Source organism: Tupaia chinensis, unplaced genomic scaffold, assembly GCF_000334495.1.
Source record: "Tupaia chinensis unplaced genomic scaffold, TupChi_1.0 Scaffold143574_1, whole genome shotgun sequence".
NCBI lineage: Eukaryota > Metazoa > Chordata > Mammalia > Scandentia > Tupaiidae > Tupaia > Tupaia belangeri.
In genome coordinates, this window is record NW_006203419.1 from 1,454,968 (window position 1) to 1,471,698 (window position 16,731).

Here is a 16,731-nt window from a genome sequence, read left to right on the forward strand (position 1 = left end):
TCCCTAAGTTTTCTGCTACTGGGTGAATGTACTGTCAGGAGGAAGAGAGAGAGAAAAGTGAGAAATCTCCCCCTCCAGGGGGATGGCCACTCTGTCTGTCTCTCTTTCTCTCTCTAGCAAGTACATGCATCCTCAGACCAAAATAATAAAAAACATGAATTTGATTAGAACATTTTTTGTCTCTTATTTTTGTTTTATTTATTTGTATTTAATGTTACTTATTTATTCATTTTATTTTAATTTGAGAGAGAGAGAAAGTGAGAAAGCAAGCCACCAGATTCAGGACTCGAACTGTGGTTGACCACGTGGGAGTGTCTAGGGCCTTAACCATCACACCACCTGCTGGTCCCTTGTTTTTGTTTTTGAGAGAGGTATTTGCTATAGGTCATGTGTGCTTGCTAGAGAAACAGAAAGAGAGAGAGACAGAAAGCAAGACATCACCCCCCAGGGGGATGGTCACACTGCAATCCCTTCTCCTCCATTCTCCTCTTGGGATTTTGGGGCACACATGCACAAATGCCTCATGTGAGTTTAAGCCATGGGGTCCAGGACTGTAACCATGGTTGATCACATGGAAGTCCAGCAATGTAACCATTATGCCATCTGCTGGTCCCAAATTTTTGTCTTTTTAATTAGTTACAGTATGGGTGCATGCAAGGGAAAGTGAGCGAGAGAGAGAAAGGGAGAGAGAGAGAGATGAGAGCCCTCCAGAGGGCCTGGTCACGTGATCCTTTCTCCAGTCCTCCAGCCCACTGAGTCTTGCATACTCAGGCACATGCCTGGAGTGTTTCGGGCTGATCAGGTTTGGTAATTTCAACTGCAGTAGCCACGTGGGATTTAGCGTCTCCTGAGCAGCAGTTCGCCTCTATGCCAGAGCTGGCCTGGTTAATTAATTTTAAACTACAACTAATGGGACTGATGGGTAGCATAGTGGTTAAGGTGTCGGACTCTCATGCGGCTGATTGCAGTTCAAGTACCAGAGCTGGTTGCTTAAAACTCACACTGGGCGCATGCGTGTGCGCACACTTAGGATCCCAAGAGGAGAATGGAGAAGGGATAACAGCATGGCCACTCCCCCAGGGGGTGACTTCTCACTTTCTGTCTCTCTGTATTTCCAGCAATCACATGCATCCTATAACAACAACAACAAAAATCTCTCAATAAATAAATAAATAAATAAATAAAATAACCACTAACAGCTCCACTTGATGTCAAAGGTCAATACTACCTCCAACTATCACATGATGATCACTGGGACCAGATACTTGTAGCGGCTAAAGAAAATGCTGCCTTTAGCACAGGTTTCCACAAAGAACACTATAAATGAAATTAATAGTCATTTCCAAGGACACAGTTCTCAATTTTAAGGTCACCCCAAGGAGATGCACTGAGTTCCTCGCTGAGCCTCAACAAAATGGGCCCTGCCTGTGAGAGCAGCCTCTTGGTGAAAACCACAGCTCTCAGCTGGTACTGACTTGAGTCCTTCAGGAAATCTGTCTGAGGTCTCTAGAGTCCTGTAGCCGGGACTGGGCAGAAGGCTGGGTCTGTAGTACAAAGGTTAGCTGGCCACACACTGTCCTTGCAGCGCAGAAGCAGCCAGGACTTGTATTCCAAGATTACAACTCCAACAAGGAGTTGAAGATGCTCTCTGTAGTGAGGGAGGACAGACATGACCTCAGCTGCGGTCAGTTCACTTCAGGTCCATCCCCGACCCCCAGCAACTTGCAACTCTGGTGGATAAAGGGCGATGGAGCTGGGCTGGGTCCCTTTGGCCAGCAGAAGTGATGGTGAACCAGAAGAAAACAGGTACTTTCAAGCCTACACCCTTCCTCTGTGGGTTCCAGGACCTCAGCCCCCTGTAGGATGAAAGGGCTGACAGAAGGAGAACCTGAGAGGTGAGAAAAGGTCTGCCAGTGAAAGCTGCTGCCCAGTTCCGCCTACCTCTTTCCTCAGGACCACCATCCTAGCTCTCTTCCACTTTCCATTATCATAGCCAGGAGGCCAAACAGAACCCTGGATCCAGGCCAAGTCTTTACTGGAAACAACTAGCCAACTGCAAACACTAATTATTATGAGCACAGAAAAACATAGCCTAGCACAAACGCACTTTGTGACAAGTGCCAAAAGCTTCTTTATTACCGACCATAATGACACTAGTAAAAAGCATAGCCAGAGCTTTCTGACGTAGCACGTCCCCGTCTGGGCCTGTGGTGGTGATGGGCTCAGAACAGGCCAAGGAAGTGCCTTTCAGCCAGCGTCCAGGTGTGTCCACTGTGTCCAATCTGCCCTCTTGTGTGCACACCACCATGATCCTGCTCACACAGGGACTTCCCGAGCAAGTAAGCCTGTAATCGCAGCATGCACATAGCCATGAGGAAGAGCCCTCTACCTCACCAGTCTATTCTACTCCTCACGGAAGGTCCCAGGAAAGCTTCCTTGGCCAGCCATCTGGGCATGGTGGGGCTGGAGACTACAGAGTATGTAGTACAAGAACAAATGAAACTCTCTTTTACCTAGATGGTGAACAAAATGGTTTTAGAGGCCATGATTGTTATAAGAAATATGAAAGAGCCTTGCCCAGATTCCCTAACTTCTCACCTGTGGGGAATATTATGACACTGAAGCTAAACTAAATATAAGCTATTCTAGCCGCTCCAGGCCACAGGATGGCAACAGGGTCCTTGCTCAGTTCAGACCTCTCTCTCCCTCTCTCTCTCTCTCAACTGCCAGAGGGCAAGTGCATTTACTAGAGAGAGAAAGAGAGACAGACACAGAGAGAGAAAGACGGAGAAAGCATCTCCTCCACCCCCTCAAATGGGGTCTGGTCATGTCACAATCCCTTCTCCATTTCTCCAACCTGTAGTGATTCTGAGCATATGTATGCATGCACACGCATACACACACACACACTCAGCATATTTTTCAAGCTGACAGGGCTGTGACTTGAGCCACAGTCAGCCATGCAGGATCCAGTTCCCTTAACCGTTAGACCACAGGGCTAGCTTGGTGTGGCACAGATAGTGCTCATGTGTGGAGTTTGTTCTGTGCTCTGGATTTGCTGCATGTGAGGTAATGGTCATAGCAAAGTCACCACCTGACAAAACTGTCTCTAGAGACTTCCGGTGCTCACCCTTGTAGCACCACGAGTAGTCTGGTCTTCTTGCGGATGTAGGCTGACTGGCGGGGGGGGCGGGTCGGCCTCCAGGGCACTGGAAAGGTATCTCTGGAAGTGGGCCGCATGGAAACATTCGGAGCTGTCCATGACTTGGCGGTACACCATCCACCTGGAAATAGCAATTGCGATCTCAGTGTGGGACTGCCTGATGGCCTGGTCCCCTAGGTTCAGCCAGGACACTGCATAGTGACTCTGTATAGGAGAAAGCAATCCCAGCACCATAGAAAAAGGTGGTGGCATCATGAAACCACTATCATTGGGGTTTTTGACAGAAAACTCCTTGCCACAGGAAAGAGGGTCAAGAACATGCATGACCAACACCAGAGGTGAGAAAGACTTCTGAGCAGGTGGTCACTTCCTGAAGGACCACGCGATAAAATGGCTTCAGTTTGGTGCTTGGGAAAATTCTTGGTAAGGATAAGAAGTGGGCAGAGCAAAGATTCAGAATGTTTATAGAAAAAAGCACTAGACGTGAGAACCTAGTAAGTCACTTAATACTTGAAAAACGAGGCCCAGTGTTTCCCTGGCGTCTCTCCTAAACTTGCCTCTCCCTTCTGCACAATATCCCACCCTCTAGGTCATTTCAGTGTTCTCAATTTATCTGCAGCCTCCTGCAGAATGCTTTAAATGCCTGGTTCAGTGAACAAGGGTGGTTTAGAAGCCTGCCAGCCAAGTGGAGGCGATAAGCGAATGATTTCCCCAATTTCACAGGGGCCACCACGTCCCAGTGGTGCCTGAACTCCCATGGTCCCCCTGTGGTCACGGCAGGATGAGTACCTCCTCCAGTTCCCATCTTCTTCACCATCATGGCCCAGCATGTCCCTGCTGACCAGGCTCACTCCCTGGCCTCTGTGCTTTCCAGCAGCTACAGTGCTCTCCCCACATAGCCACGAGGCTCATGCCCTCACTTCTGTAGGTCTTTGCTTGAAAGTCACCTGCTCAGGAGAATCTTGCCTGACCGCTCAATTAATAACTGGAATCCCACTCCCGGTCCTGCACTCCCTACATTCTTCTCTGCTTAATTTTCTGCAAGGTATGCTTCGCTAGCTAATACATTATGCTTTCCTAAAGTGATTGTCTATCTTCCCAAACCAGATCACAAGATCCGTGAGGACAGAGGTTTTCTTGCCTGAGTGTTCAGTGAGGTATTCCCTCACACTCAAAACAGTGCCTGGCATACAGGGGGTCTTTGTTCATTCTGGTTTGGGAAGACATGGCTAAATGAATGATTGGGACAGATGACTACTATGTGATACCGGTCACACCAGTACATATCTAATTTTCCTCAATGCACACAATTCCTTTTCCCCAAATAAAGGCAGCAGCCATACTAACCTGCCATATTCCTTATGCAGATTGACCAGAAAAGCACAGAGCTCGCTGGCATGACAGCCTGGGAGACCAGTTACGATGTTGATAATTACCTACACGAGAGAGAAGTCTTGTGGGTTGGCAATTCAACAGAGAGAGAGCATTGTGTACTGACTTTTGGAGCCAGGCTCTGTGGGCTTTAACCTCAACACCACCACTAACTGGCTCTGTGATCCTAGGGCAATGACAGAAAGCTTTGTAGGACAGGTGTGAGGATTAACTGAGATAACACAGGCAAAGTGTGCAGAACAGTGCCTGGCACACAGCAAACACCATTAGAAATGTGTTGCTACTACTCTCAATTTCTGTGAAGCAGATTGTGAATATATCATTCAAAATATAATGCATTGGGGCCAGCAGGTGGTGTGGTGTTTAAGGTGCTGGATCCCACATGGCCGACTCTATGGTTCGAGTACTGGACCTAGTGGCCTGAAAAACAGGCAAGTATGCAAGAGTGCCCAAAATCCCAAGAGGAAAAGGGATTGCAGGTGGCCATCTCCCCCCAGGGGGTGATTTCTCACCTTCCCTCTCTCTCTGGCGAGCACATGTACCCTATGACAAAAATAAAAAAATCTTTTTTTTTTTGAGAAATCATCCTCTAGGGGGGATGGTCACGCCGCAATCCCTTCTCCTCCATTCTCCTCTCGGGATCTTGGGCATGTACACACACGCGCCCGGTGTGAGTTTTAAGCCACCGGGTCCGGGACGCAAACTGCGGTCGACTATGTGGGAGTCCAGCGACATAACCATTACACTAACTGCTGGTTCCCCCAAGAAAAAAAATCTTAAAAAAAAAAAATATGAGTAAGCCTACCTGCTGGGGCCACAGATCTCTTTTGTGAAGCACATTCAGGAACATTATGACTTATTTCCAACAATACCACTTCTTAGGAAAATAACAGGCAAAAAGAAGGTCTGGGACAAAAATGCTGTGGGCTACACTGTTGTGGCAAACTTAGCAGAAGAGAGGAATGCCACTGGGGGCATTTGTGCCCAGCTGCTCCTGCTGTTTAAGCCACATGGCCCAGGCTAAGTCGAAATTCACTGGATGCAGGAAGTACTCTGAGAAGGAGGGGAGGACCCAGGCTGGACTGTCTAATCCTACCACATGTCCACAGGAAAACAGGCCCCTCTTCAGGCAGATATTCCAAAGCAACTTAAGAAAGTCACTGAAAAAGAAGGGAGCAGGCCAGGGAGGACAGGAACCATGTGATCACTGAAGGATGTCTATGCACACAACATGTCATGGCCAGCGCCTCTTAAGTACATATTTTATTTCGCAAGACATAAGATTCATTGGGACAGACCCAATCACAGGTAACCTATGCTAAAGCTAAAGGGGCTTAGCACCTTGAGCTGGTCACAACAGCACACAGATGGCTGTGGATCCTCTTCCTTTGTGGGAACAGCAGCTCTCCCTCCTCCCCGGATCAGGGCCTCTACACTGCGCCCCTTTCTGCAACCTTGGCAGTACTCTGTGCAATGAACCTTTTGTTTACCCTTCTCCCATCCTGCTTCCTCTTCTTGGCAGAGAGGAGGAAATGGGCGTTTGGCTCCCACTCCTCAGTGCCCAGGTCTCAGTCCCTCCAATCACAGCATAGACATGCACAGCCACACATTTCCTTATAATGTGCAAGTCCTAAAGGACCTTTTAAATAAAATGTAGCGAGTAGGCATTTTCAGGGTTTTTACACTCTTCCCTTAAGGGCAAGAGCAATGTTTCTAATTACTTGATGCTTCTATTTCCTTTTGCAGTTAAATGTCTTCTAGATTTGCAGAGAAATAAATACCCTCTTTGAGTCTATTAGGACATACAGCTCCACAAGAATGGTAGAGGGGGCTAAGAGGACAAAAGCCAGAGGCGGGAGTGGACTGAAATCCACTCTGGGGCAGGCGATGTTTATGAAGTATCACCTTACCCTGTGATTTCACCCAGGCCCGAATAACATGGGTGCCCTTCCTCTTATTGAGCACAATGTATCAGTCACTGCCAGGTAAGTCTCTGCCACAGCCAGAAAGAGCTATTGGCATGGGAGCACTAAGGAGAAGCAAGGGGAGGGCACGGCAAGATGCCAGGGTTTTATCACTGTCATGGGGCTTGGTGTGGCACACTCATTGTCCAGAGCGGGTTTCATGTGTATCATTACATCAGTATCCAAGGAGGTGGAGACGCTTATAAAAGGGAGTCCACCTGAGCCCCTTTTGTTAACTGATACAAAAGCTCCAAGGGCAGGCTCTCAGGATTATCTTCCTGTGATTTCCCAGCACATTTGGTGAGCTCCTCTACCTTGTCATTTTCCACTCTGGGAGCAAGATTCATTTCGGCTTGCTGCAGCAGGATAGGGAGATGGGTGCGCATCACCGGCTCTCGACTAATGCTGCCGACAGCGAAGTGCTGGAGAAACCTGAAAAACAAAGATGATGCTATTATGTTACCACCACCAGCCTTCCCTAATGTGCCCACTCACATGAGACACTTACAAGCTGAAAAATAAACCTCACAGAGTCTCTTTAGAAAATAAAATTATATATGGCATGTCACTACCTTTAACAGTGATTCCTAAGAAGTTAACAAGAAAAAGGAGCTTAGAAAAGACCAACATGGAGGTTTCTGACATTTCAAAAGCCAGAACATTAAACACGTGGAAACAAAGCAGAGCTTACCAGTCCAGCTCTGGGAGTTTGGCTGAGAGTAGCTTCAGAGAGCTCCACTTCTCCCCAGCAGGGTGGCTCAGGGCACTGAAGAGCTTCTGTGCACTGGAGTGCCTGGAACAGCAAAGGCTCACAGATCAGAGCTCCAGCTCCCTACGGTACACGTACTTTATCCAACGTGTTCTAAGGCTTTCAAGACAGAGACCTGTGACAGTGTCAACTCCTTCAAAACAAGCACTGCCCGACTTAAAACAAAAATGTGGCACTGGTGCATGACGATTGGTGAGCCCACATAGAAAGGGTGGGCTGCAACCCCTTGGCGATGCTATGAGTTTTTGATTTGTGGTGGGTTTCATCTCTCTTGCCTTCTATTTCCCCAAGGGCACTGGCTACCTACAAGTTGGTAGCACTGTTTTGGCCTTTCAGAAGCCAAGACCCCTGTGTTACATAAGACACATCATCCTGCAGAGAGAGCACGCCCACAAAGCTTAGGGAGGCAAGCACAAACAGTGAAGGCAGCCACTTACAATCTCTTTTGTTCCACAGATAATCCATCTTCCTGGATCACTTTTAAAGAGAGCCCTGAGTTATCCTGCTGTTGCCAGGGGGAGAAGACCTAAACAAAACAGAATTTGAGCAAAGAACACTTTAAACCCAACAACAGGATATGGAACCCACATGGGGATTTGATGGTTGTTGAAAATCTAGACTGTCAGTACAGAGGAAAAACCATTAAAACAAACGAGTTTGCTTTAAAAATAGAGGCCTGAAGCAATTCTGCTGTTTTTTTTGAAACCAGAATGTCCTTCTGGGTTCCTCTCCTCAGGGATTCTGCTCCTTCAGAGGTCAGGAAGCACAGAGGTGGCACTGGGTAGCAGTTTGGCAGCAGGGGTATGTCCTTCCCTGGTGACAGGGCCAGACACACAGAAGTGGTTCAAGCAACTCCTGCCTAGGGGCAGAGGGATGGCTGAAGAGAACAGAAAGGGCTGCCTCTAGGTTCCCAGATCAAAGAGACAAGCATGACAGGCAACAGGCGGTAAGCAGGGGAGGGGACTGAGCTCAGAAGTCACTCTGCAGCCAAGGTCAGAGCTTGTCCCCTCTACATTCTGTGAGTCTGTCCTGAGAGAGGGACACTGTCACCTAACAAGCTGCTGTAATCACACCTTTCCAAGAATTTTACCAGTCATGAGACTGGCTCTCGGTCTGGTTTGAGCTACTTACTGCCTGGTCTCTAAGTGGGTCGCATAATTCTCAGTAAGCCCCCTCACTTGTGCTGAGTGCCTATAATGTGTCACCCACCAGGTGGGATCATTGAAAGGGCAGGGAAAGGAGGGCATGGGGTAGGGGTAGAAACTCTAAACTAGTAGGTAGGGCACAATTCAGTATGAGTAAAGGGGAAATGAGTCTGAATAAGATTTAGTTTGCTACAGGGTGTGTGCTCTCCTGCTCTTGGAGAGAGGTAAGACTGAAAAAAAGGAAAAGCGAGAAATCACTCTCCCTCAGGGGAAATGGCCAGGCTGCAACCCCTTCTCCTCCATTCTCCTCTCGGGATTTTGGGCATGCACGTGTGCACGTGTGCCCATCCCCAGTCTGGGACTTGAATTATGCAGTTGGCCATGTGGGGTTCATCTGCCTTAACCTCCACTCCACCTGCTGGCCCCAACTTGGACTTAAAGGAGATAAAGTAGATTTTTCTTAAAGGCTAAAAAAAAATTTTTTTTTAAAATATGGAACTCTTCACGAATTTGCGTGTCATCCTTGTGCGGGGGCCATGCTGGTCTTCTCTGTATCGTTCCAATTTTAGTATATGTGCTGCTGAAGTGAGCACAAGGCTAAAAAATTTTTTGTTCAGTTTCTTTAGGGTCTCACCCTTCACTGGCAAGACCACCACTCCAGAATCCAGAGGGATTAGACGCAGTCACTCCACACCAGCCTGGCCAACTCTCCTTCTCACCTCACTATTAGCCCTGACATATCGCCTTGTCATCTAAATTGATGGGCGGGGGAGGGAGAGCAGAAGTTATTTTGTTGAATAACAGCTAATGTTACCTCTGAGTAAAATGCTTGGTATAACTTTGATTTGGGGAAAAGGGCAATCATCAGAAAACTGCTGGATCCATGGAAATGAACTGGGAGATGAGGAAGCAAGGAGCTTTTGAAGTCTATAAGAAGAGCAGCAACAACACTGGTGGAATCCTAAAGAGAAAAAGAGGGAGCGTCAGCAGGGAAGGCCATTTGCATGATTCCAGCCCTCAGACCAATCTCGGTGCAAGTATTTTCACATTACGTGGTTTACTAGCCTCAATAACAGATGTGCCTTCCAATATCCACTTATAGGACAAAGGAAGTACAAGAATCTTTTTTTTTTCCTGGGTCCAGCAGGTGGCGTGGTGGTTAAGGGTGCTAGGCTCCCACATAGCCAACCACGGTTCGAGTCCTGGACTTGGTGGCTTGCTTTCTTACTTTTAGTCTCTATCATTCTCTCTTATTCTGCCCTTTTCTGGTCAAATTAAAAATAAATAATAATAATTAAATAAAATAATAATTTTTTTAAAAAAGAATCTTTTCCCCTAAACTGAAAAGGTCACCTCAAAGCTCCTTCTAGGATATATATATTTTTTTTTTGGAGAGGTTTTTTGCCATAGGGCACGTGTGCTCACCAGACAGAGAGAGACAGAGAGAGACAGAGAGACAGAAAGCGAGAAATCACCCCCCAGGGGGGATGGCCACACTGCAATCCCTTCTCCTCCATTCTCTTCTCGGGATCTTGGGCACGCACGCACATGCGACCGGCATGAGATTTAAGCCACCGGGTTCGGGATGCAAACTGCAGTCGACTACGTGGGAATCCAGTGACATAGCCATTACGCGAACTGCTGGTCCCACTTCTAGGGTATTAATCCCTTATCAGATATATGATTTGCAAATATTTTCTCCCATTCAGTGAGTTAGTTTTTTTCACTCTCTTGATCCATATAATTTTATTATTATTAGTATCATTCTTCAACTAGATCAGAGAGAGACACTGAGAGAGAGAGAGAGAGATCATTTGAGAGCAAGTTGCCAGGTCCAGGCCTTGAACTATAGTTAGCACCTCAACCATGCCACCTGCCAGCCCCTGATGCACATGCTTTTTTCTTTTTTTGGGGGGGAGGTCTTTGCTACAGGGCGCATGCACTCACCAGAAAGACAGAGAGAGACAGACAGAAAGCAAGAAATCACCCCCCAGGGGGGATGACCACACCGCACTCCCTTCTCTTCTTGGGATCTTGGGCACACATGCACACACATCCGGCATGAGTTTAAGCCACCGGGTCCGGGACTCAAACTACGGTCAACTACATGGGAGTCTAGTGATATAGCCATTATGCCAACTGCTGGTCTGGTCCTTAATATTTTTTTTTAGAAAGTTTCTTTTTTTACTATAGGGCACGTATGCTCGCCAAAGAGAGAGGGAGACAGAAAGGGAGCAATCACCCCCCAGGGGAGATGGCCACACCACAATCTCTTCTCCTCCATTCTCCTCTTGGGATACTGAGCACATATGCACATGCGCCCAGTGTGAGTTTTAAGCCGCTGGGTCTGGGACTCAAACCACAGTTGACTACCTGGGAATTCAGCAATGTAATCATTATGCCATCTGCTGGTCCCCCATGTTTTTAATTTTGATAAAGACCACTTTATATATTTTTCCTTTCTTTCATTCATTCATTCACTTTACAGTACATGCACTTGTTGAAGAGATGCAGAGAGAGAGAGGGAAAGTGAGGAATCATCCAGAATCTTTCTCCAGCTGCTAGGGTTTGGACTAGAATGATGGTTGGCCATAGGGGATCCAGTCCCAAAGCGCTACATTTAGCCACTACACTACATAGCCAACCATACATATTTTCCTTTGTTACCTATACTATTGGGGTCATATCTAAGACCAAATCCAATGTCATAAATATTTTCCTGGGTCAGCCAGTGGCCTGGGGTTAAGGTAGTTAATTCCACATGGTTGACTGTGTGTTTGAGTCCTGAACCCAGTGGATTGAAAAACATATTTGATGTGTATGCATGTACTCAAAATCCTGAAAGGAAGAAGTAATGGAAAAGAAGAGATTGTGGCATGACTGTCTCACACAAGGGTGCTTTATCATTTTCTCTCTCCCTCTTTGTCTGTCTGATGTGCCTCTGACAAACTGAAAAAACTTCTCCGGGGCCAGCAGGTGGTGTGGAGGTTAAGGCGCTAGACTTCCAACATGGTCAACCGCAGTTCAAGTCCTGGACCTTGTGACTTGGACATCATGTTGGGTGCCTGTGATTGCATGCCCAAAATCCTGAGAGGAGAAAGGAGAAGGGACTGTGGCACTGCCGTCCACCCTTTGGGGGCAATCTCTCACTTTCCCTCTCTATCTCCAGGAAGCATATACCACCTGTGGCAAAAACCTTAAAAAGACTTCCTGTTTTCTTTGAAGTTTTATTATTTAGCTCTTGTTTAAGTCTCTGGCTCATTTTTAGTTAGTTTTAAATATATGGTATAAGGTAAGGGTCTAACTTCATTTAAAAAAATTTTTTTTTTTAATTTCTGGAGAGGTTTTTGCTACAGGACACGTGCACTCACCAGAAAGACAGAGAGAGACAGAGACAGAAAGTGAGAAATCACCCCCAAGGGGGATTGGCCACGCTGCAATCCCTTCTCTATTCTTCTCTCAGGACCTTGGGCACACACACACATGCCCAGTGTGAGTTTAAGCCACCAGGTCTGGGGCTCGAACCACGGTCAACTACATGGGAGTTCAGCGACATAGTCATTATTCCAAATGCTAGTCCCCATTTTTTTTTAAAAGAATTATGTAACTTTATTTATTTATTTTAATTTGACCAGAGAGGGACAGAGCAAGAGAGAAAAAGAAGGAAAGAGAGAAAGCAAGCCGCCAGGTCCGGGCCCGAACCACAGTCAGGCATGGGGTGAGTCCAGCACCCTTAACCACTACACCACCTGCTGGTCCCCACAACATTTTTTTGTTGTTGAAAATCAGCAAAGAGACAGGAACTGTTTTTTTTCTTTTCTAAATTAATTTCACATTTTACATAAAGTGCCCATCATGATGTATGTATTTTTTAAACAGAGAACTTTACCATTTTTTTAAAAAAAAGAATTATGTTTTTAAAATACTGGTTTTATTTAACTTTATTTTATTTATTTGTTTTTATTTTTTAATTTGACTAGAAATGGAGGGAGGCGAAGGGGAGTGAGAAAGCAAGCTGCCAGGTCCAGGACTCGAACTGCAGTCTGCCATGTGGGAGTCCAGTGTCCTTAACCACCACGCCACCTGCTGGCCCCAAGATTTACTTATTTATTTTGGAAAGGTTTTTGCTACAGGGCACGTGCGGTTGCCAGAGAGACAGAGAAAGAGAGACAGAGAGCAAGAATTCCCCCCCCCCCCCCGGGGGGGGGGGCGCGGGGGCCCCCTTCTCCTCCATTTTCCTCTCAGGATCTTGGGCACACATGCACACACACCCGGCATGAGTTTAAGCCAACGGGTCCAGGACTTGAACCATGGTCAACTACATGGGAGTCCAGTGACATAGCCATTATGCCAACTCCTGGTCCCTCAAGATTTATTTTTTTAAATAATTATTTTTACTTATTTACTCATTCAATAATTTAAAAAAAATATTTTTGACCAGACACACACACAGACAGAGACACACAGAGAGAGAGAGAGAGTGGAGAGAAAGTGAGAAAGCAAGTCACAAGGTCCAGGACTCAAAACCGTGGTTGGCCATGTGGGAGTCTCCAGTGCCTTAACCACCATGCCACCTGCTGGCCCTGAGAACTTTACTTTTATCTGTTAAAATGTTTCCTTTTGCACCTCTCATGCACCCTCTACCATCCACTCTCCCCTCTCTTACACTCTCTGGTATCTACACTTAACCTCTCTACTACCATACCATCAGATTTTTCCATTTCAGTCATAGAGTGCAGATATTTGGTACATATTGAGTGGGGATATCAGTGTATATCTTTCAAAGTCTGGGTCACTTTGCTCAAAATTAAGTCTTCTATATTCATCCACTCTGCATCAAACAATAAGGTTTCATTGCTTCTTAGAGTTAAGTAATGTCCTATAGTATGTGTGTGCCACAGTTTTTCAACCCAGTTCCCAGTTTTGAACACTTAGGATGATTCCATGTTTTAGCGATTGTGAATAATGTTGCAATAAACATGAATGTGCAAATGTCTTTCTGACTGTTTTCCTATTCTTTGGGTAAAGGCCAAGGAGTGGGATTACTGAGTAATAGAGTAGTTTTATTTTTGGGTTGTACTAATTTACATTCCTAACAACAATGTAAGAGGTTCCCTTTTCACCACAGCCTTGTCTGCACTTGTTCTTATTTGATTCTAGCCCTTCTAACTGGGGTAAATAGTACCTCATGGTGTGTTTTTAAAAAGATATTTATTAAATTTTATTATTATTTTAAAAAAATCTGAATAGAGACATGGAGAGAGAGGGAAAGTGAGAAAGCAAGCTGCCAAGTTGGGAGTCAAACAGTGGCCGGTCATGTGAGAGTACAACGCTTCAACTACCATGCCACCTCCTAGCCCTCCTCAATGTGGTTTTAATTCGTATTTCTCTTACGTGAAGAGACTGAACATTTTTTCATACGTCTTCAGCCATTCATAAGTCTTCCTTGGAGAGCTGTCTTTTCGATTCATTAGCCCATTTTAAAATTGCATTATTCACTTTTTCTTTTATGGGTGAGCTGCTTGAGTTCCCCATATATTCTGGTTATCAATCCCTTGTTCGAGAAATAATTTGCAAATATCTTCTATTCTGACGGTTATCTTTTCACTCTAATTACTGTTTCCTTTGCTGAGAGAAAGCTTTTAAGCTTGATGTAGTTCTACTTGTCAATTTTGGGAATTACTGCCCGTGCTTTAGGGATCTTTATGAAATCTTTGCCTACTCCAATGTCTCTAAGAGTTTACCCTTTTTCTTTTCTTTTTTAAGAATTATTTACTGGCATTATGTTGTTTTTCTTTCTTTTTTTTTTTTTCAATTTGCTATAGGGTATATGCATGAGAGAGAGAGAAAGAGAGAGAAAGCAAACCACAAATTCTGGAATTTGAACTGTGGTAGCCATGATAGTCCAGTGGCTTACCCACTACACTACCTTCTGGTCCCATCCCCTAAGTTTCCTACTAGTAGTAGTTTTATAGTTTGAGGCTTTACATTTAAATAGTTGATGGATTTTGAGTTGATTCTTGTTACTGGTAAGAGATATGGGTCCAGTTTCATTTTTCTCCAGGTGGATATCCAGTTCTTCCAACATCATTTGGTGAAAAGACTTTCTTTTCTCCACTGCATTGTTTTATAACATTCATTATTTTGCATGTCGATATCTAGTTTTTCCAGGACTATTTATTTATTGGAAAGATTGTCCTTTCCTCAATGAATGTTTTAGAGTTCAAAACCACTTGACCTTCTCAAAAATCCAGTCAAGAACCATTTGACTTTATATGTAAAGATCTATTTCTGGACTCTCTATTCTATTCTACTGGTCTGTATCTTTGACTATGCCAGTTCCACACTGTTAGGTTACTGTAGTTTTATAGTAAGGTTTTGACATCAGGAAGCATGAATTCTCTAACGCTTTTCTTTTCTTTTGAGAGATTTTTGCTTTAGTATGTGTGCAATCATCAGGGACAGAGAGACAGAAAGTGAGAAATCACCTCGTAGGGGAATGACCATGCTGTAATCCCTTCTCCTCCATTCTCCTCTTGGGATTTTGAGCATGGATGCACATGTGCCTGGCATGAACATCAAGCCACTAGAGCCTAGGACTCAAATTGCGGTGGGTCATGTGGGAGTCCAGTGCTTTAACCACTACACCATCTGCTGGCCCCAACTTTTTCTTCTTAAATATTGTTTTGGTTATCTGGAATACCTTGAGATTCCATATGAATTTTAGGATGGATTTTCCTATTTCTGCAAAAAATGCCCCTGGGATTTTGATAGAGATTGCGCTAAATCTGTAACACTGCCTTGGGTAGTACTGTCATTCTAACAATAGTAAGGCTTCATTTAGATCTATGGATGTCTTACTCTTCATTACATTTTTCAGAAATGTTTTATAGTTTTCAGTGAACTACTCTTTTTAATTTTTTTTAGAATTATTTTATCCAACTTTATTCATTCATTTATTTTATTTTAATTTGACCAAAGAGGGACAGACCAAGAGAGAGAGGGAAAGTGACAAAGCAAGCCACCAGGTCCAGGACTCAAACTGCAGTTGTCCATGTGGGAGTTCAGTGCCCTTAACCACCATGGCACCTGCCAGCCAGCCCCCAAGAAATTTATTCCTTTTACTCTCATTGGTGCTATTTTAAATAAAATTGTTTTCCCTTTTTTTTTTTTTTTTTTTGTGAAGAATTATCCTATCTAACTTTATCTATTTATCTATTTATTTTGACAAGGGACAGAGAGCGTGAAAGAGAGAGAGTGAGAGCAAGCCACCAGGTCCGAGACTCAAATCGTGGTCAGCCATGGGGGAGTCCAGCATCCCCACTACGACGCCACCCACTGGCCCCATGAAATTTTATTATTTTTTTATTTTTTGGAGAGGTTTTTGCTATAGAGTGCATGTGCTCGCCAGAAAGACAGAAACAGACAGAGAGACAGAAAGCAAGAAATCGCCCCTTAGGGGGATGGCCACATCACAATCCCTTCTCCTCCATCCTCCTCTTGGGATCTTGGGCATGTATACATATGCATCCGAAGGGAGATTTAAGTTGCTAGGTCTGGGACTCGAACCATGGTCAACTGTAGGAATCCAGTGATCCAGTGATACACCATTATGCCATCCACTGGTCCCATCATTTTAGTGCCTTTTTAAAAATTTTTTTTGGAGAGGTTTTGCCTATAGGACGCGTGCGCTTGCCAGAAAGACAGAAAGACACAGAGAGATAGAAAGTGAGAAATCACCCCCCAGGAGGGACGGCCACGCCGCAATCCCTTTTCCTCTATTCTCCTCCAGGGATCTTGGGCATGAACGCACATGTGCCAGGCATGAGTTTAAGCCACCAGGTCTGGGACTCAAACCATGGTGAGCTACACGGGAGTTCAGCAACATAGCCATTACACTAACTGCTGGTCCCCATTTTAGTACTTTTGCTTCTAGTCTTTTTTTCCTTATTCATTCATTGATATTTTTTAAAAAAATTTATCTATTTTATTTATTCATTCATTTATTTTAATTTGACCAGAGAGAGATGAGGGGTGGGGTGGGGGGGAGCCTCCAAGTCTGGACATTCATTTATTTTTTTTTTGGGAGGGGAGGTTTTTTCGCTATAGGGCACGTGTGCTCGCCAGACAGTCAGAGACATATAGAGATAGAAAGCGAGAAATCACCCCCCAGAGGGGATGGTCACGCCACAATCCCTTCTCCTCCATTCTCCTCTCGGGATCTTGGGCACGCACGCACACACGCCCGGCGTGAGTTTTAAGCCACCGGGTCCGGGATGCGAACCGCCGTCGACTACG

General features: G+C 45.2%; 1 protein-coding gene and 1 non-coding gene across 2 annotated transcripts in view; both read right to left on the minus strand.

Moving 5' to 3' along the window:
- Positions 1–16,731, minus strand: part of DNAAF9 (dynein axonemal assembly factor 9) — a 141,337-nt gene that overhangs the window by 54,046 nt on the left and 70,560 nt on the right. Inside the window, 7 exon segments of the mRNA XM_014582291.2 lie at positions 3,131–3,196; positions 3,198–3,284; positions 4,511–4,599; positions 6,834–6,951; positions 7,211–7,312; positions 7,726–7,814; positions 9,248–9,394. Coding sequence (XP_014437777.1) covers positions 3,131–3,196; positions 3,198–3,284; positions 4,511–4,599; positions 6,834–6,951; positions 7,211–7,312; positions 7,726–7,814; positions 9,248–9,394 — 698 coding nt within the window.
- On the minus strand, positions 8,920–9,026 carry LOC114005225 (U6 spliceosomal RNA). Its single transcript, XR_003547100.1, has one exon. It is a non-coding gene; the product is annotated as a U6 spliceosomal RNA (small nuclear RNA).